Consider the following 20,165-nt stretch of genomic DNA (forward strand, 5'->3'; position numbering starts at 1 on the left):
CAGTCTACCTGAAAATATAGTTCTCAACATTTTCACCCTTGGCTCATACTCAGCTGGACATTTCTATTATTTAACAAGTACTTGTTATCTATTTATCAAGTATTTGCTAGGTGAATTAAAAATTCTCACGCCAGGTGTGGTGGCGCACACCTTTAATCCCAGCACTTGGGAGGCAGAGGCAGGCAAATTTCTGAGTTCAAGGCCAGCCTGGTCTACAGAGTGAGTTCCAGGACAGCCAGAACTACAGAGAAACCCTGTCTCGAAAAAAAAAAAAAAAATTCTATCAGTCCCAAGTCCCTATTTATTGACAAAGCCATAGCTTGGAGTGGTCTAATTGCCTGGCCAAGGTTAAAGAGAAAGATGTAAGTGATTTTGACGAAGTTTATCTACCTCCCTGCAAACTCCACACTGCATGCTGAATATTGGCTTTATACATTAATGGGTTTAGTCAGTGTATGGTTAGGTCTCTGGTTTGTCTGTGTGTGTGTGGTTTTCATCAATGAAACTTCTAATTATTGACTCCTATGTACCTACATCCTTGGAACGGACAAAAAGTCATTGATGCCAACTTGTTTCTTCTTCAATAGTTATGATAAAAAGGGAGATGGCAAGATCAAAGGTGTTGTTTCCATACCACGTTTGCAAGCAGAAGCCAGGAGTGAGGTCCACACCCACTGGTCCTCTGCCAAACTGCTCTTCCGAATGGACTCATCTGCTACAGCTTACGGCTCAACAATTTCCAAGAGAGTGACATGGCGTTATGGTATGTGTTTCTTCTATCATGTGAGCCCTTCCCAGGGTACTGTGTGCTTAAGAGTAGCTGCTGAGAGCAATAGACATGAACTTATCTAACACCACTGACGGCCATGTTGCATATCCATTTTCAGATAATGAGATAATAGAATTTGATTGGAACACGGGAACCAATGTGGATACCAAAAAAGTGGCCTCCAATTTCCCTGTGGATCTTTCCCATTATCCTAGAATGTTGCATGAGTATGCCAATGGTCTCCTGGATCACAGAGTCCCTCAAACAGATGTGACTTTTCGGGACATGGGTTCCAAATTAATTGTTGTAAGTATGATTATGCAGCAGAATAAACACATGGCTGATGATGTTAACTAAATCGCCAATTGAGCTGGGTGCAGAAGTATTCAAAGATGCATACACAAAGCTTAAATGGTTAGTTTCCCAGTCACATAAACCTGCATAGGACAAATATCCAATGGAAGCCACTAAGCAGAAGAGTTTTTTGCATTAAAAGCCACTGGCTAGAGGGGTTAACAATGTCATATTATACATACATACACATATACAGAGGAGGGAGGAAGAAGAGGATGTCTCAGTCAGTAAAGTGTTTTCTGTATAAGCATGGAGATCTGTGGTTGATCCCTATCACCTTCATGAGAAGACAGGCAAGTGGCATACACTTGTGATCCCACCATAAAGTGGTCAGAGACAGGTGCATCCCTGAGACTCAATGTCCAGACAAATTGGCAAGTCCAGGATCCCAGTGAGAGACTTAAGTGCAAAACAACAAGCTAGGCAAACAGTGTTAAAGAAGGAAGGATGCCTAAGGTTGACCTTTGGCTTCTTCTAAACACATCCACGTGTATGCACATGGACACACAACTACACACACACACACAAACTAGTAAAAAAATAATTTTTAAAAAAGCTCTTATGCTTTTGCCTTTCTCTTGTCTCTTACCCCCTTGTTCCCCCCTCCTCTCCCCCTATTCCCTTCCCCCCTCTCTCCATGTGGTCATGGCTGGCCTCTACTTCTCTGCTCTCTCCTTCTCTCTGCTTTCTCTGCTACTCTCGTAACTCCTCTCCCCATACCCTGAATAAACTCTACAATAATAATAATAATAATAATAATAATAATAATAATAACAGAAATCAGAGACTAGAGATTCACACTTTTCTGTAAGGTCTCTTTGCCTTTCAGTGCAGCTCCCTGCTCCCCCTTGATATTTGGTCTGCAAGCATAAACTGTCAGTTCATGTTGATTCTACTTGGAGGTCCATCCAGACCCATTTCTTGCTCTAAAAGTGCCCTGTCATTTTGTAGGTAACAAACACATGGCTTCAGATGGCAACCAGGGGTCTTCCTTACCCCCAAACTCTACAGGATCATCTCAATAGCCTCTCAGAGTTGAACCTCCTGAAAATGGGATTGTCTGACTTCCATATTCCAGACAACCTCTTCCTAAAGACGTAAGAGGGGAACTAAAGAGCATTATCTTTGTACTGGGCAAGGAAATGGGAAAGTTTTACCTAGACAGATTTAGTCTTTCTTTGTTGAAAACTTTCAGAGAAATTATTTAAACACTTGGAGACAATGAACAGCTACCAAGTAAGCACTGGTGTTTTTGCATCATTAAAAATGAGTTCCTAAGGTGAACCCCAGCCCTGTATGGAGAACTTATGAAAATTATTAAAGATTCTGAAAATCCTGGTTATTAATGGTACATCTACAATAGCCTGAGTTTGCAAGGCATTCAAACTCAGCTATGGAGAGTCAGAACAGAGCATGGAATGAAGGCACTTATTTCAAGAGATGTTTAGCCCCACACCCTAGTAGGGTAAATCCTAAATTCAGAAGCACACTGCTCACTCTGTTTCTCTGTTAACAAAAATGTGTATAATTTGTTATTTATTTCATGGAAAAATTGTGGAGCATGAGCTAGGAAGACAATGTTTTCTAAGGCAATGATATAATTCTCACAATTCAGAATATAAAAACCCTGTGTTATATAGGCCCCTCAGTATGTTGTGGCTGAGGAGCACAATTGAACATGCCTGATTACTAGGATAAAGCTGAACTCTCCCTAAGCCACAAACAGACCAAGATTGCTGAAGATAAAATGTGTTCTTTACGACTGGAATTTCAATATGTGGGAACAGAACAGGACTTCAGTAGTGATCATTCATTCACCTGTTGAATGTGGTCAGAACAGTCAGCATTCTTCGCATATTACTGTAGTACACAATGAATGGCTATTCACATATAACAAATACCACATACTTTATTTTTATAGGCCAACATCATAGTCCACTGCATGTTGAGTTAAAAAGATTGCAAAGCTCATTTGATACCTTAACGTGATTTCTGGGGTTCAGAAGAAAGCTTACTGCTATCCAGATAACATCTCTAAGACCCAGAGAGGCTAATCATAACATTCCCAAATAGCCAAAGCTAAAACTATCGCCCACTTTTTTGACTCTTTTTTTTATTTTTGGTTCTTTTATATATAAACTTGCTTCTATATGGCTTACCAAATACTTATCAAGTATCCACGATGTGAAAAATAGTAGCGTAGAAACAGTAAGAAGACAGAAACTGGGTAAAGTTTTGTCCTTTCTGCCAGGAAGATACCTTGCAGACACCAACAAATGAATCAACAAATAACTATATAAGCAGAGTTAGGGTGTGCTCTTTAAGACTGGTATAAGAGGCCATGAAGATATAGAGGTGGCTCTTGGAAGGGTTTTGGAAGGATTGGGGAGGTAGAGAGAAAGGAAAAATATCCAAGCATTTGAAATACCCTGGTGAAAAGAGCATAGTGGGGTGAGAAAGAGCAAATGTAATATTGCTGGAGGAATCACAGTCTTTAGTTCTTAATGTCTGACCTTGGGGACACTGTCTTTGTTCATTCCAGTGACGGCAGAGTCAAATACACAATGAACAAGAACAAAATAAACATTGACATCCCTTTGCCTTTGGGTGGCAAGTCTTCAAAAGACCTCAAGATGCCAGAGAGTGTGAGGACACCAGCCCTCAGCTTCAACTTTGTGGGATTCCATCTGCCATCTCGAGAGGTCCAGGTCCCCACTTTTACAATTCCCAAGACACATCAGCTTCAAGTGCCTCTCTTGGGTGTTCTAGACCTTTCCACAAATGTCTACAGCAACTTGTACAACTGGTCAGCCTCCTACACTGGTGGCAACACCAGCAGAGACCACTTCAGCCTTCAGGCTCAGTACCGCATGAAGACTGACTCTGTGGTTGACCTGTTTTCCTACAGTGTGCAAGGTGAGGCCTGCTCAAGAACAGATCCATGGGACTATTGTATCTCACATTCTGATGGGGAAGCTCTAGGAAGAAAGGATTTGGGCTTTCCTATAGATGCTTTGTGTTGTTTGGGTTTGTTTGTTTGTTTTGCTACTTAGAAGTCATTTCATTCTTTCAACTGATGAAAATATTTATTAAGCATATGCTAAGTAGTTAATAATCTGTTGACAGTAAAAATAAAGCAGCTATATATCTGAGTAATTATAGTTATGTTAAGAAACACTGATATAGTATATACAATGCAGTAGGAGATGCAGTAGAAACATTTGACAAGGGAATCCAAGGCAGTCTGCAGCAACCAAGGAAGGATAACTGGAAGAATGCCTTTGACATCAAATTTCATGGATATAATATAAATGTCACAGTTACACAATTGATCCAGCTATGTATAAGGTTCCTACTGAAAGACTTTCAACAGAAATGCTGTTCTGGAAATTTATTGCTTAATTTAACCAATATTTTTGATTTTTCTGTTAGGATCTGCAGAAACAACATATGACAGCAAGAACACATTTACATTATCCTGTGATGGATCTCTACACCATAAATTTCTAGACTCAAAATTCAAAGTCAGCCACGTAGAAAAATTTGGGAACAGCCCAGTCTCAAAAGGTTTACTAACATTTGAAACATCTAGTGCCTTGGGACCACAGATGTCTGCTACTGTTCACCTAGACTCTAAAAAGAAACAACATCTATACGTCAAAGATATCAAGGTTGATGGACAGTTCAGAGCTTCTTCATTTTATGCTCAAGGCAAATATGGCCTGTCTTGTGAGAGAGATGTTACAACTGGCCAGCTGAGCGGTGAATCCAACATGAGATTTAACTCCACCTACTTCCAGGGCACCAACCAGATCGTGGGAATGTACCAGGATGGAACCCTGTCCATCACCTCCACTTCTGACCTGCAAGACGGCATATTCAAGAACACAGCTTCCTTGAAATATGAAAACTATGAGCTGACTCTGAAATCTGATAGCAGTGGGCAGTATGAGAACTTTGCTGCTTCCAACAAGCTGGATGTGACCTTCTCTACGCAAAGTGCACTGCTGCGTTCTGAACACCAGGCAAATTACAAGTCCCTGAGGCTCGTCACCCTTCTTTCAGGATCCCTCACTTCCCAGGGTGTAGAGTTAAATGCTGACATCTTGGGCACAGACAAAATTAATACTGGTGCTCACAAGGCAACCCTAAAGATTGCACGTGATGGACTATCAACCAGTGTGACCACCAACTTGAAGTACAGCCCCCTGCTGCTGGAGAATGAGTTGAATGCAGAGCTTGGGCTCTCTGGGGCATCCATGAAATTATCAACAAACGGCCGCTTCAAAGAACACCATGCAAAATTCAGTCTTGATGGGAGAGCTGCCCTCTCAGAAGTGTCATTGGGAAGCATTTACCAGGCCATGATTCTGGGTGCAGACAGCAAAAACATCTTCAACTTCAAACTCAGCCGAGAAGGGCTGAGGCTGTCCAATGATTTGATGGGCTCCTATGCTGAAATGAAACTTGACCACACACACAGTCTGAACATTGCAGGTCTCTCACTGGACTTATTCTCAAAAATGGACAATATTTACAGTGGAGACAAGTTCTATAAGCAGAATTTTAACTTACAGCTACAGCCCTATTCTTTCATAACTACTTTAAGCAATGACCTGAGATATGGTGCTCTAGATTTGACCAACAATGGAAGGTTAAGGCTGGAACCACTGAAGCTGAATGTGGGTGGCAACTTTAAAGGAACCTATCAAAATAATGAGCTGAAACACATCTATACCATATCTTATACTGACCTGGTAGTAGCAAGTTACAGAGCAGACACTGTAGCTAAGGTTCAGGGTGTCGAATTCAGCCATAGGCTAAATGCAGACATTGAAGGGCTGACTTCCTCTGTTGATGTCACTACCAGCTACAATTCAGATCCACTGCATTTTAACAATGTTTTCCACTTTGCTCTGGCACCTTTTACCTTGGGCATCGACACACATACAAGTGGTGATGGGAAACTGTCCTTCTGGGGAGAACACACTGGGCAGCTATATAGTAAGTTTCTGTTGAAAGCAGAACCTCTGGCACTTACTGTCTCTCATGACTACAAAGGATCCACAAGCCACAATCTCCCATACAAGAGCAGCATCAGCACGGCTCTTGAACACACAGTCAGTGCCTTGCTGACGCCAGCTGAGCAGACAAGCACCTGGAAATTCAAGACCAAACTGAATGACAAAGTATACAGTCAGAACTTTGAAGCCTACAACACTAAAGACAAAATCGGTGTTGAGCTTAGTGGACGGGCTGACCTCTCTGGGCTGTATTCTCCAATTAAACTGCCGTTTTTCTACAGTGAGCCTGTCAATGTCCTTAATGGCTTAGAGGTAAATGATGCTGTTGACAAGCCCCAAGAATTCACAATTATTGCTATGGTGAAATACGATAAGAACCAGGATGTTCACACCATCAACCTCCCATTCTTCAAAAGCCTGCCAGACTATTTGGAGAGAAATCGAAGAGGAATGATAAGTCTACTGGAAGCCATGCGAGGGGAATTGCAACGCCTCAGTGTTGATCAGTATGTGAGGAAATACAGAGCAGCCCTGAGCAGACTTCCTCAGCAGATTCATGATTATCTGAATGCATCTGACTGGGAGAGACAAGTAGCTAGTGCCAAGGAAAAAATAACTTCTTTCATGGAAAATTATAGAATTACAGATAATGATATACTAAGTGCCATAGATAGTGCCAAAATCAACTTCAATGAAAAACTCTCTCAACTTGAGACATACGCGATACAATTTGATCAGTATATTAAACATAATTATGATCCACATGACTTAAAAAGAACTATTGCTGAGATTATTGATCGAATCATTGAAAAGCTAATAATTCTTGATGAACAGTATCATATCCGTGTAAATCTAGCAAAATCAATCCATAATCTCTATTTATTTGTTGAAAATGTTGATCTTAACCAAATCAGTAGTAGTAACACCTCTTGGATCCAAAATGTGGATACCAAATATCAAGTCAGAATCCAGATTCAAGAAAAACTACAGCAGCTCAGGACACAAATTCAGAATATAGACATTCAGCAGCTTGCTGCAGAGGTAAAACAACAGATAGACGCTATTGATGTCACAATGCATTTAGATCAATTGAGAACTGCAATTCTATTCCAAAGAATAAGTGACATTATTGACCGTGTCAAATACTTTGTTATGAATCTTATTGAAGATTTTAAAGTAACTGAGAAAATCAATATTTTTAGAGTTATAGTCCGTGAGCTAATTGAGAAATATGAAGTAGACCAACACATCCAGGTTTTAATGGATAAATCAGTAGAGTTGGCCCACAGATATAGCCTGCGTGAGCCTCTTCAGAAACTCAGTAATGTGGTACAGCAAATTGAGATAAAAGATTACTGTGAGAAATTGGTTGGGTTTATTGATGATACTGTTGAGTGGCTTAAAGCATTGTCTTTCAAAAATACCATTGAAGAACTAAATAGATTGACTGACATGTTGGTAAAGAAGTTGAAAGCATTTGATTATCACCAGTTTGTAGACAAAACCAACAGCAAAATCCATGAGATGACTCAGAGAATCAATGCTGAAATCCAAGCTCTCGAACTTCCACAAAAAATGGAAGCATTAAAACTGTTGGTAGAAGACTTCAAAACCACGGTCTCCAACTCCCTGGAAAGACTCAAGGACACCAAAATAACTGTGGTCATTGATTGGCTGCAGGATATTTTGACTCAAATGAAAGACTATTTCCAAGATACTCTGGAAGATGTAAGAGACCGAATTTATCAAATGGACATTCAGTGGGAACTGGAGCACTTCTTGTCTCTGGTAAACCAAGTTTACAGTACACTGGTCACCTATATGTCTGACTGGTGGACTCTGACTGCTAAAAACATAACAGACTTTGCAGAGCAATATTCCATCCAAAACTGGGCTGAGAGTATAAAAGTACTGGTGGAACAAGGATTCATAGTTCCTGAAATGCAAACATTTCTGTGGACCATGCCTGCTTTTGAGGTCAGTCTCCGTGCTCTCCAAGAAGGTAACTTTCAGACCCCTGACTTTATAGTCCCCTTGACGGATTTGAGGATTCCATCAATTCGGATAAACTTTAAAATGTTAAAGAATATAAAAATCCCATTGAGATTTTCCACTCCAGAATTCACTCTTCTCAACACCTTCCATGTCCATTCCTTTACAATTGACTTGCTGGAAATAAAAGCAAAGATCATTAGAACTATCGACCAAATTTTGAGCAGTGAGCTACAATGGCCTCTTCCAGAAATATACTTGAGAGACCTGGATGTACTGAACATTCCTCTCGCAAGACTCACTCTGCCAGACTTCCATGTACCAGAAATCACAATTCCAGAATTCACAATCCCAAACGTCAATCTCAAAGATTTACACGTTCCTGATCTTCACATACCAGAATTCCAACTTCCTCGCCTCTCACATACAATTGAAATACCTGCTTTTGGCAAACTGCATAGCATCCTTAAGATCCAATCTCCTCTCTTTATATTAGATGCTAATGCCAACATACAGAATGTAACAACTTCAGAGAACAAAGCAGAGATTGTGGCTTCTGTCACTGCTAAAGGAGAGTCCCAATTTGAAGCTCTCAATTTTGATTTTCAAGCACAAGCTCAATTCCTGGAGTTAAATCCTCATCCTCCAGTCCTGAAGGAATCTATGAACTTCTCCAGTAAGCATGTGAGAATGGAGCATGAGGGTGAGATAGTATTTGATGGAAAGGCCATTGAGGGAAAATCAGACACCGTCGCAAGTTTTCACACAGAGAAAAATGAAGTAGAGTTTAATAATGGTATGACTGTCAAAGTAAACAATCAGCTCACCCTTGACAGTCACACAAAGTACTTCCACAAGTTGAGTGTTCCTAGGCTGGACTTCTCCAGTAAGGCTTCTCTTAATAATGAAATCAAGACACTATTAGAAGCTGGACATGTGACATTGACATCTTCAGAGACAGGGTCATGGAACTGGGCCTGTCCCAACTTCTCGGATGAAGGCATACATTCGTCCCAAATTAGCTTTACTGTGGATGGTCCCATTGCTTTTTTTGGATTATCCAATAACATAAATGGCAAACACTTACGGGTCATCCAAAAACTGACTTATGAATCTGGCTTCCTCAACTATTCTAAGTTTGAAGTTGAGTCAAAAGTTGAATCTCAGCACGTGGGCGCCAGCATTCTAACTGCCAATGGTCAGGCACTGCTCAAGGACGCAAAGGCAGAAATGACTGGTGAGCACAATGCCAACTTAAATGGAAAAGTTATTGGAACTTTGAAAAATTCTCTCTTCTTTTCAGCACAACCATTTGAGATTACTGCATCCACAAATAATGAAGGAAATTTGAAAGTGAGTTTTCCACTAAAGCTGACTGGGAAAATAGACTTCCTGAATAACTATGCATTGTTTCTGAGTCCCCATGCCCAACAAGCAAGCTGGCAAGCGAGTACCAGATTCAATCAGTACAAATACAATCAAAACTTTTCTGCTATAAACAATGAACACAACATAGAAGCCAGTATAGGAATGAATGGAGATGCCAACCTGGATTTCTTAAACATACCTTTAACAATTCCTGAAATTAACTTACCTTACACGGAGTTCAAAACTCCCTTACTGAAGGATTTCTCCATATGGGAAGAAACAGGCTTGAAAGAATTTTTGAAGACAACAAAGCAATCATTTGATTTGAGTGTAAAGGCTCAATATAAAAAGAACAGCGACAAGCATTCCATTGTTGTCCCTCTGAGTATGTTTTATGAATTTATTCTCAACAATGTCAATTCTTGGGACAGAAAATTTGAGAAAGTCAGAAACAATGCTTTACATTTTCTTACCACCTCCTATAATGAAGCAAAAATTAAGGTTGATAAGTACAAAACTGAAAATTCCCTTAATCAGCCCTCTGGGACCTTTCAAAATCATGGCTACACTATCCCAGTTGTCAACATTGAAGTATCTCCATTTGCTATAGAGACATTGACTTCCAGCCATGTGATCTCCAAAGCCATCAGCACCCCAAGTGTCACAATCCCTGGTCCTAACATCATGGTGCCTTCATACAAGTTAGTGCTGCCACCCCTGGAGTTGCCAGTTTTTCATGGTCCTGGGAATCTATTCAAGTTTTTCCTCCCAGATTTCAAGGGATTGAGCACTATTGACAATATTTATATTCCAGCCATGGGCAACTTTACCTATGACTTTTCTTTTAAATCAAGTGTCATCACACTGAATACCAATGCTGGACTTTATAACCAATCAGATATCGTTGCCCATTTCCTTTCTTCCTCTTCATTTGTCACTGATGCCCTGCAGTACAAATTAGAGGGAACATCACGTCTGATGCGGAAAAGGGGATTGAAACTAGCCACAGCTGTCTCTCTAACTAACAAATTTGTAAAGGGCAGTCATGACAGCACCATTAGCTTAACCAAGAAAAACATGGAAGCATCAGTGAGAACAACTGCCAACCTCCACGCTCCCATATTCACAATGAACTTCAAGCAGGAACTTAATGGAAATACCAAGTCAAAACCCACTGTTTCATCATCCATTGAACTAAACTATGACTTCAATTCCTCAAAGCTGCACTCTACTGCAAAAGGAGGCATTGATCACAAGTTCAGCTTAGAAAGTCTCACTTCCTACTTTTCCATTGAGTCATTCACCAAAGGAAATATCAAGGGTTCCTTCCTTTCTCAGGAATATTCAGGAAGTGTTGCCAATGAAGCCAATGTATATCTGAATTCCAAGGGTACTCGGTCTTCAGTAAGGCTTCAAGGAGCTTCCAAAGTTGATGGTATCTGGAACTTTGAAGTAGGAGAAAATTTTGCTGGAGAAGCCACCCTCCGACGCATCTATGCCACATGGGAGCACAATATGAAAAACCATTTGCAGGTATATGGCTACTTCTTCACAAAAGGAAAGCAAACATGCAGAGCTACTTTGGAGCTCTCCCCATGGACCATGTCAACCTTGCTACAGGTTCATGTGAGTCAACTCAGTTCCCTCCTTGACCTCCATCACTTTGACCAGGAAGTGATCCTAAAAGCTAACACTAAGAACCAGAAGGTCAGCTGGAAAGGTGGGGTTCAGGTTGAATCACGGGTTCTTCAGCACAATGCACAGTTCTCCAATGACCAAGAAGAAATACAGCTTGACCTTGCAGGATCCTTAGACGGACAGCTGTGGGACCTTGAAACTATCTTTCTACCAGTATATGGCAAGAGCTTGCAGGAACTCCTACAAATGGACGGAAAGCGACAGTATCTTCAAGCTTCAACTTCTCTTCGATATACCAAAAACCCTAACGGCTATCTCCTCTCACTCCCTGTGCAAGAACTGGCTGATAGATTTATTATACCAGGGATAAAACTAAATGACTTCAGTGGAATAAAAATCTATAAGAAGTTAAGTACTTCACCATTTGCCCTCAACCTAACAATGCTCCCCAAAGTAAAATTCCCCGGGATTGATCTGTTAACACAGTACTCTACACCAGAGGGCTCCTCTGTCCCTATTTTTGAGGCAACTATACCTGAAATTCATTTAACTGTATCCCAGTTTACACTTCCAAAGAGCCTTCCAGTTGGCAACACTGTCTTTGATCTGAATAAGTTGGCCAACATGATTGCCGATGTTGACCTGCCAAGTGTCACCCTGCCTGAGCAGGCTATTGTGATCCCACCCTTGGAGTTCTCTGTACCTGCTGGGATTTTTATTCCTTTCTTTGGAGAACTGACTGCACGTGTTGGGATGGCTTCTCCCCTGTATAATGTCACTTGGAGCGCTGGTTGGAAAACCAAAGCAGATCATGTTGAAACGTTCCTAGATTCCATGTGCACTTCAACCTTGCAGTTTCTGGAGTATGCTTTAAAAGGTAAGGAAATGTTCTTCCACCTCTCCTGGATGCTATGTTATTCCAACTGAATTCTGAGTAAATAACTGTCTATTTAATTAACATCAAAGGCACAATTGTCATCTGTAGCAAAATGTAGAACTAAATGGAGAATATATATGTACCACCATATATTCTTATATACAAAATGGGAAAACCTACTGACAATGGAGGACATTCTTTTTTAAATAGTTTTTGTCTGTTATGATTTAAAGACTAATAATACTTCCAATCTATTTAAAAGAAAAAATCATAGGGATTTGGAGTATTGTTCTGTGGAATAGAACATTCTCAGCATGTATGAGGTCCAGGGTTCAAATATTACCACAAAATAATAATAATAATAATAATATTTTAAAAAATCTACAGACTGAACATGGTATGCTTAAAACTTTTAAATTAAGTATTTGGTTAAGCTATCTATCCACGTTTTCACTACACATTACACAGAAAATGATGTACCAATGACATATAAAATCTCTCCTATACAGTTGTGGAAACACACAAAATTGAAGAAGATATGTTAACCTACAATATCAAAGGAACACTTCAACACTGTGACTTCAATGTGGAATATAATGAAGATGGTCTATTTAAAGGACTTTGGTATGGAAGTTTTAATGACATTTGGTATCTTTTCAAAACTTGCTGTGGTGTTTGCCATCTCTGGACTCCTTCCACTATGACCCCCCTGCTTTTCTGCTTTCAGGGACTGGCAGGGAGAGGCTCACCTGGACATCACCAGCCCAGCACTGACTGACTTCCATCTGTACTACAAAGAAGATAAGACAAGTCTGTCTGCCTCAGCAGCCTCCTCCACCATAGGCACTGTGGGTCTGGATTCGAGCACAGATGACCAGAGTGTGAAGCTGAATGTCTACTTCCACCCCCAGGTGGGTCCCAGCTGATGAGTATCACATGCTCAAAAGCAAGGAGAGAGCTAGAGGTGATGCATTTCGTTCTAGACAGTCCCTGAGAGTATGCTCAAAATAGATGAAAGACAAGTGGTGAGCCAGCCCAACACCTTCAGGTACTACTGTCCTGAAAACGTTATAGTCAATCCTTACTGAGCTTAATTATTAGACACATCCATGATACCCAATTAGCTTTATTATTTATGACTTCCAGGACAAAGATGAGGGCCACACCCCATTTCCTAAGACATGCATAAACTCTGCCACATGTACCTTTTTTTTTTTTCAAAAAATTGTGGTTTCTGAATTTTATTTTTGAGGCTTCATAATTCTTCCCTACAGTAAAATTGTTTGATTGAGGCACATCAAATACATATCATGCCATTTATACGCTCTGCTGGGATCAAATCAAAAATGACATTGTTAGAAGGAAAGACATAAACCTAAAGCCTGTCACAAGCATGGCAGATGAATGCTGAAGTTGGAATTGTTGCCTGGACTTTTCCTCCTTTATTCCAGAATGTGTCCTTTCCTGCCTCTTCCTTCCTTCTTCCTCCTCCTTCTCCCAATTCTCCATTCCAGAAGGACTTAGTGTTAAACACCACTAAGTAGATACTACACATATCTTTTTATCCTTCCTGGAGCATGTGATAAAGAGAAATTAACAACAGTGGGCCTGTTTAACCATAAACCACAAACCATGTTAGTTCTCATGAACTTCATGAGAACTAACATGGGGAAGATAAATCCCCTTTCAGAATACCAATGACCCTCCCCTCATCTTTACTTTTAAGTGCTAATGAAGTTTTAATGTAGTATATTATATAATCAGAGTCATTGAAAACATGTTTTCTCATCTGTTTTGTTTTTCTGGTTTTAGTCCCCTCCAGATAAGAAACTCAGCATATTCAAAACTGAGTGGAGGTACAAGGAGTCTGATGGTGAAAGGTACATCAAAATTAATTGGGAAGAAGAGGCAGCTTCCAGATTGCTAGGCTCCCTAAAAAGCAATGTGCCCAAGGCTTCTAAGGCTATTTATGATTATGCCAATAAGTACCACCTGGAATACTTTTCTTCAGAGCTAAGAGAAAGTCTACAGGTCAATGCTGAACATGCCAGAAGGATGGTTGATGAAATGAACATGAGTGCCCAAAGAGTAGCCCGTGATACCTACCAGAATCTCTATGAGGAGATGTTGACTCAGAAGAACCTAAGAATCCCTGAGAATCTCAAGAAGAGGGTGTTAGACAGTATAGTACATGTTACTCAGAAGTACCACATGGCAGTCATGTGGCTGATGGACTCATTCATTCATTTTCTGAAATTCAATAGAGTCCAGTTCCCAGGGTACATTGGAACATATACTGTGGACGAACTCTACACTATAGTCATGAGGGAAACCAAGAAGTCACTGTCTCAGCTGTTTAATGGGTTAGGAAACCTGCTTTCCTACGTTCAAAACCAAGTAGAGAAATCAAGATTAATCAATGACATAACATTTAAATGTCCTTTTTCCCCAAAACCTTGTAAACTAAAAGATCTCATATTGATTTTCAGGGAGGAGTTAAACATTTTATCAAACATAGGCCAGCAGGATATCAAGTTTACAACAATACTAAGTAGTCTTCAGGGATTTTTGGAGAGAGTTTTAGACATCATAGAAGAACAAATTAAATGCCTAAAGGACAATGAATCTACTTGTGTTGCTGACCATATCAACATGGTCTTCAAAATACAGGTCCCATATGCTTTCAAATCCCTAAGAGAAGACATATACTCTGTCCTCAGTGAGTTCAATGACTTTCTTCAATCCATACTTCAGGAGGGGTCCTACAAGCTACAGCAGGTCCATCAGTATATGAAGGCCCTTCGTGAAGAGTATTTTGATCCAAGCATGGTTGGGTGGACAGTGAAATATTATGAAATAGAAGAAAATATGGTTGACCTGATCAAGACCCTTTTAGTTTCCTTTAGGGATGTCTACTCTGAATATAGTGTGACAGCTGCTGATTTTGCTTCCAAAATGTCAACTCAAGTTGAACAATTTGTGTCCAGGGATATCAGAGAGTATCTTAGCATGCTTGCTGATATAAATGGAAAGTGGATGGAAAAGATTGCAGAGCTTTCTATTGTGGCAAAGGAAGCAATGAAAAGCTGGGTCACTGCAGTAGCCAAAATAATGTCTGACTACCCCCAGCAGTTCCACTCCAATCTGCAGGATTTTTCAGACCAACTCTCTAGCTACTATGAAAAATTTGTTGGTGAGTCCACAAGATTGATTGACCTGTCCATTCAAAACTACCACGTGTTTCTCAGATACATCACCGAGTTACTGAGAAAGCTGCAGGTGGCCACAGCCAATAATGTGGGCCCCTATATAAAGTTTGCTCAAGGAGAACTGATGATCACCTTCTGATTCATCTACTAACAAATTCAAATTAAACCTTCACATAGTAGGAGACTTTGTAGACTACTATAAAGACCATCCTGAGCCAGACCTGCAGTCAACAGCAAGAGCAAGAAGCACATAGGAACTATACCTGCAACCAAGCTGGCACAAGGGCCAAGAACTTCAAAGCAGCCTGAACTCAAGATGATATATTTTACAAGTTAGAAAAAATTCAAGATCTGAGTTGTTTTGTCCAACTCAGGATGGAGGGAGGGAGGGAGGGGGAAATAAATAAATACTTCCTTATTATGCAGCATACCTCTCAACTTGGTTCATTTGTATTGGAACATATTAGATTTCAAGCAATCTGACCTTCCCAACCCTATTTCAGGGGGGAAAATAGGGATAATATCTATATAGGATTATTTGTGAAAATTATTTAAAGTGAGAGGCTATTATTATGAGGTGATTGGTTAAGGTAAGCTTATTTTAAAGAAAGAAAGGAGGTAGAGAGATTGGTCCTGCTCGGGGTATCATTCACTACATCCTCTACAGTGATGAGGCAGTAGTAGATAATCTGTCTGTTTGTCCTTCTAGCTGAAGTAGATGTCGTCTGATGAGTGTTAGCAAATGGCAATGGAGATTGTAAATAGAAAGGATTAAGGAGCAGAAAGCTGTTGTGGGAAAGGTTGGGATAGACCTTAGTGAGATATGGACAATAAAAGAGAAAGGTCAATTCAAGAAGAGAAGAATGAGAAAGGATACGTAAGAGTGTGGTGTGAACACTGGACTCGTTATTTAGAGAGAACAGGGAGTGTAAAAGGAAGACTAAATTGGAAGGATCAGCCTGACAAGATTTCAGAGTATGCAAATATTGGTGTAAAAAGATGGTTTCATCTTTCGCTGTTGAAGAAGGGGATCCAGGAAAACATTCTGACCAGTGCTTAGAGAACTCAATGTAGTAGCATATGCATGCCTTACAGTGGAATAGATCTGGGGTGTGCAGCTGTGCCTGAGTCCCTCTGAAAGGTCAACTTGGGAAGTCATGAATGGTAAAGAGGATTTCAGCAAAAGCAGATAAAAATGAAGAACCAAAAGGATCAAGTGACTCATTGTTCAAAGCAAAGGCAGTGAGCAGTAAAGCTGAGTTAGAGTTCAGAGTCAGAAATTAAAGGAAAGGTGAGAGAGATCAAAGAGCAGGGGGGGAAACCTGGGTAAGTGACTGAGGTTGGGGGACACAGTTTTTCATGGTTCTCAAAGACAGGAAACACAAGAGCATGGCATCAGTATCTGCTGAGGGCTTTTATACCAGGTCATTGTCCTAATCAGGGTTCTTATTGCTGTGATAAAATGCTACAACCAAGGTCAATCTGGGAAGAAAAGGACTTATTTATATTTTCATATCACAGTCCATCACTGAAGGCAACTAAGGTAAGAATTCAAACAGAGCAGGAACCCAGAGTCCAGAGCTGATACAGAGGTCATGGAGGGGTGCTGCTTACTAGCTGCTTCTCATGGCTTGCTCAACCTGCTTTCTTTTTTTCTGTATTTTTTATTCATATTACAACTCCATTGCAGTTCCCCTCAATCCTCTCCTCCCACTCCCACCCTTGCAAACCCCATCCCCCATTACTCCTCCTCATTCTCCTCAGAAAAGAGGAAACCTTCTTTAGGTACCACACAGCCCTGGGACATCTGGTCCCAGCAGGACTAAGCACCTCCTCTCCCACTGAGTCCCAACCAGGCAGTCCAGGTAGAGGAAGGGGATCCAATAGCAGAGAACAGAGACAAGAGACAGCCCCTGCTCCCATGTCAGGGGACCCATATGAAGACCAAGCTACACACCTTCAACAAATGTGTGTGGGGCCAAGATCCAGCCCCTGCATGTCCTTTGGTTGGTGGCCCAGTCTCTGTGAGCCCCATGGACCCAAGTTAGTTGATTCTGTAGGTCTTCTAGTGGTGGTCTTGACCCATCTACCTCACTTAATTATATCCCCCACTCTTTTGCAAGATTCCCCAAGTTTGGCCTGATGTTTATCTATGGGTCTCTGCATTATTTTCATCAGCTGCTGGATGAGGCCTTTCAAGAGGCAGTTATGCTAGGTTCTTGTCTGCAAGCATAGCAGAGTATCATTAATAGTGTCAGGGGTTTGCTCTTTCCCATGAGATGGCTCTCAGGTTGGGCCAGTCATTGGTTGGCTGTTCCTTCAGTCTCTGCCCCATCCTTACCCCTGCACATCTTGTAATCAGGACAAATTTGGGGTTGAAGTTTTGTGGGTGGGTTGATGTTCTCCTCCTTCCTCTAGAAGTCTTGCCCGGCTTTAGGAGGTGGACACTTCATATTCCCTACTGATAAAAGTCTCAGCTAGGATCACACCCATAGCCTCCCCTGTCCCAGGTCTCCAGTTCATCCAAGAGATGCCCCCATACACACACCTGGGTATCCGGCCATCCCTGGCACATCAAGTCTCTGCAGGGCTCTGTGCATCCTCTTCCACTGAGGCCAGACAAGTCAGCTCAGTTAGGGGAGTATATTCCACAGACCCACAGACGGGCAACAGCTTAAGGGATCGTCCCTGCTCCACATAAAGACTGGGCTGCACATCTGCTACATATATGTAGGGGGCCTAAATCCAGCCCATGTATGTTCTTTGGTTGGTGGTTCAGTTTCTGAGAGCTCCTAAGGGTCCAGGTTAGTTGACTCTATTGGTCTTCCTGTTGAGTTCCTATCCCCTTTGGGGCCCTCAATTCTTCCCCCAATTCTTCCATAAGAGCTCCATTCAATGTTGGCTGTGGGTCTCTGCATTTGTTTTAGTCAGCTGATGAATGGAGCCTCTCAGAGGACAGTCATGTTAGGCTACCAGTCTGTAAGCATAACAGAGTATCATTAATAGTGTCAGGGATTGGTACTCACTCATGGGATGAGTCTCAATCTGTTGGCCTTTCCCTCAGACCCAGCTCCATCCCCTGTCCCTGCATTTCTTGTGTACAGAATAAATTTTAGGTCAAAAGTTTGTGGGTTGGTGGGTGTCCCTATCTCTGGCATTCCTGACTGGCTACAGGAGGTGGACTTTTCAGGTTCCATATCCCCACTGTTGTGAGTCTCAGCTAAAGTCATCCATGCTCCCAGGTCTCTGGCATGTCCTGGAGACGCCTCTACCCAACTCCCCCCAGCTGCAGATTTCTATTCATTCTCCTAGCCCTCTGACACTCTCTCTTTGTCCCTCCCCACACTGATCTTGAACCTCCCCATTCCACTCCCCATCACCTCTCCCACCCATTCCACTCCTCCTATGACTATTTCATTTCCCCTTCCAAGTGAGATTCAAGTATCCTCATTTGGGTCTTACTTCTTGATTAGCTTCTTTGGAACTGTGGAGTGGAATGTTGATGTCGAATTTCTTAAGTTCTTTATATATCTTAGAAAGTAGTCCTCTATTGGATGTAGGGTTGGTGAAGATCTTTTCCCATTTTGTAGGCTGCCATTTTGTTCTATTGATGGTGTCCTTAGCCTTGCAAAAGCTTTTCAGTTTTATAAGGTCCCATTTGGTATTCTGTTCAGCAATTTGTGTCCTGTGCCAATGCATTCAGGTCAGTACCCCACTTTTAAATGCAGGACCACCAGCCCAGCGATGGTACCACCCACAGTGGGCTGGGAGTTCCAACATCAATTACTACTTAAGAAAATGTACTACTTTCTTGCCTTCAAATAGATTTTATGGAAGCATTTACTCAATTGAGGTTCCCTCCTTTCAGATGACTCTAGCATGTGTCAAAATGACATAATAACTAGCCAGCATAGTCATGAAATGGTAGAATGAAAAACAGAGTCAAGGAAATAGCAAGAGAGTCAGGAGAAGGATGGGAGGGAGGGAGGGAGGGAGGGAGGGAGGAAGGAAGGAAGGAAGGAAGGAAGGAAGGAAGGAAGGAAGGAAGGAAGGAAGGAAGGAAGGCAGGCAGAATCAAAGGAATGAAGGTAGGAATTGGATAGAATTTCCTTTTTTCATAACTAACAAAATCCCTTAATAACAGGACTCATCCATTTATAAGGTTTGTACCCTTATCGTAATACTCTTAGTTTGGAGATATAGGACAAGAACTTTAGGTCTACTCACAAGCCACAGCAATAATCAAGGCAGACCTCAGAGTTATGACATTTTGAACCCATGTAACCTATAGAAATAGAACCAGATAGAGTGTTGATGAGAGGGAGATTACAGGAGCAGGTGATGGACTCAGAGACTGTCACAGTCATAAAGCACCTGTGGAATCACACAGTGGGTTCCAATTTTACTGCTTCACCCAAGTGGAAATTTCCTACTAGGATAAGATGGACATGCATTCTGGAGAGCAACAGCCAACAGAATGGGGACAACTTAGCATTAATCATACACAGCTTCAGAAAATTAATAAGAAAACACAATGTTTTCTCATTGTATAATTAATTGGCCTATTATACAGCAAGTGAATCACCTTGTACATCTCCTAAGAACATACTGTGGGGTGATGTGGGAAGTTCTCCTATAATCACAGATTTTCCTCTTATAAAACAAACATCTAAGGTTCAAATCAAAGGAGGAATCAAATAATGGCACCTTGCCCAGGTCCCGAGAACTTTGTTTGCATGACCAAACCATGTGCTGACTTGACTCCCAGGCTTGGCTCAAACTCATAGCACTGTACCCAGCATAAACCCTTATGGATTGGATTCATTTGAACTGAGCCAACCAGGTACCTTTGGTGTGATCTCCATTTTGTTTGTCTTCTCATTTGAAGACTAAGCATATGAAAACCTCAAGTCTCCCTTTCTTGGTGAGATGAG

The 20,165-nt window shown here is 41.2% G+C and overlaps 1 protein-coding gene across 1 annotated transcript in view; it reads left to right on the top strand.

The window, feature by feature from the left end:
* The window catches only part of Apob (apolipoprotein B), a 38,207-nt gene extending 22,548 nt beyond the window's left edge, over nucleotides 1–15,659 (top strand). Inside the window, exons 22-29 of the mRNA XM_021178578.2 lie at nucleotides 588–763; nucleotides 888–1,075; nucleotides 2,075–2,220; nucleotides 3,666–4,039; nucleotides 4,556–12,022; nucleotides 12,532–12,646; nucleotides 12,750–12,933; nucleotides 13,835–15,659. Of these exons, the coding sequence (XP_021034237.1) occupies nucleotides 588–763; nucleotides 888–1,075; nucleotides 2,075–2,220; nucleotides 3,666–4,039; nucleotides 4,556–12,022; nucleotides 12,532–12,646; nucleotides 12,750–12,933; nucleotides 13,835–15,370 (10,186 nt within the window). The 3' untranslated portion in view covers nucleotides 15,371–15,659. The remainder of the gene's footprint in view (nucleotides 1–587; nucleotides 764–887; nucleotides 1,076–2,074; nucleotides 2,221–3,665; nucleotides 4,040–4,555; nucleotides 12,023–12,531; nucleotides 12,647–12,749; nucleotides 12,934–13,834) is intronic.
* The last annotated feature ends 4,506 nt before the right edge of the window (nucleotides 15,660–20,165 follow it).

The sequence above is a fragment of the Mus caroli genome, chromosome 12 (genome assembly GCF_900094665.2).
Source record: "Mus caroli chromosome 12, CAROLI_EIJ_v1.1, whole genome shotgun sequence".
Lineage (NCBI taxonomy): Eukaryota > Metazoa > Chordata > Mammalia > Rodentia > Muridae > Mus > Mus caroli.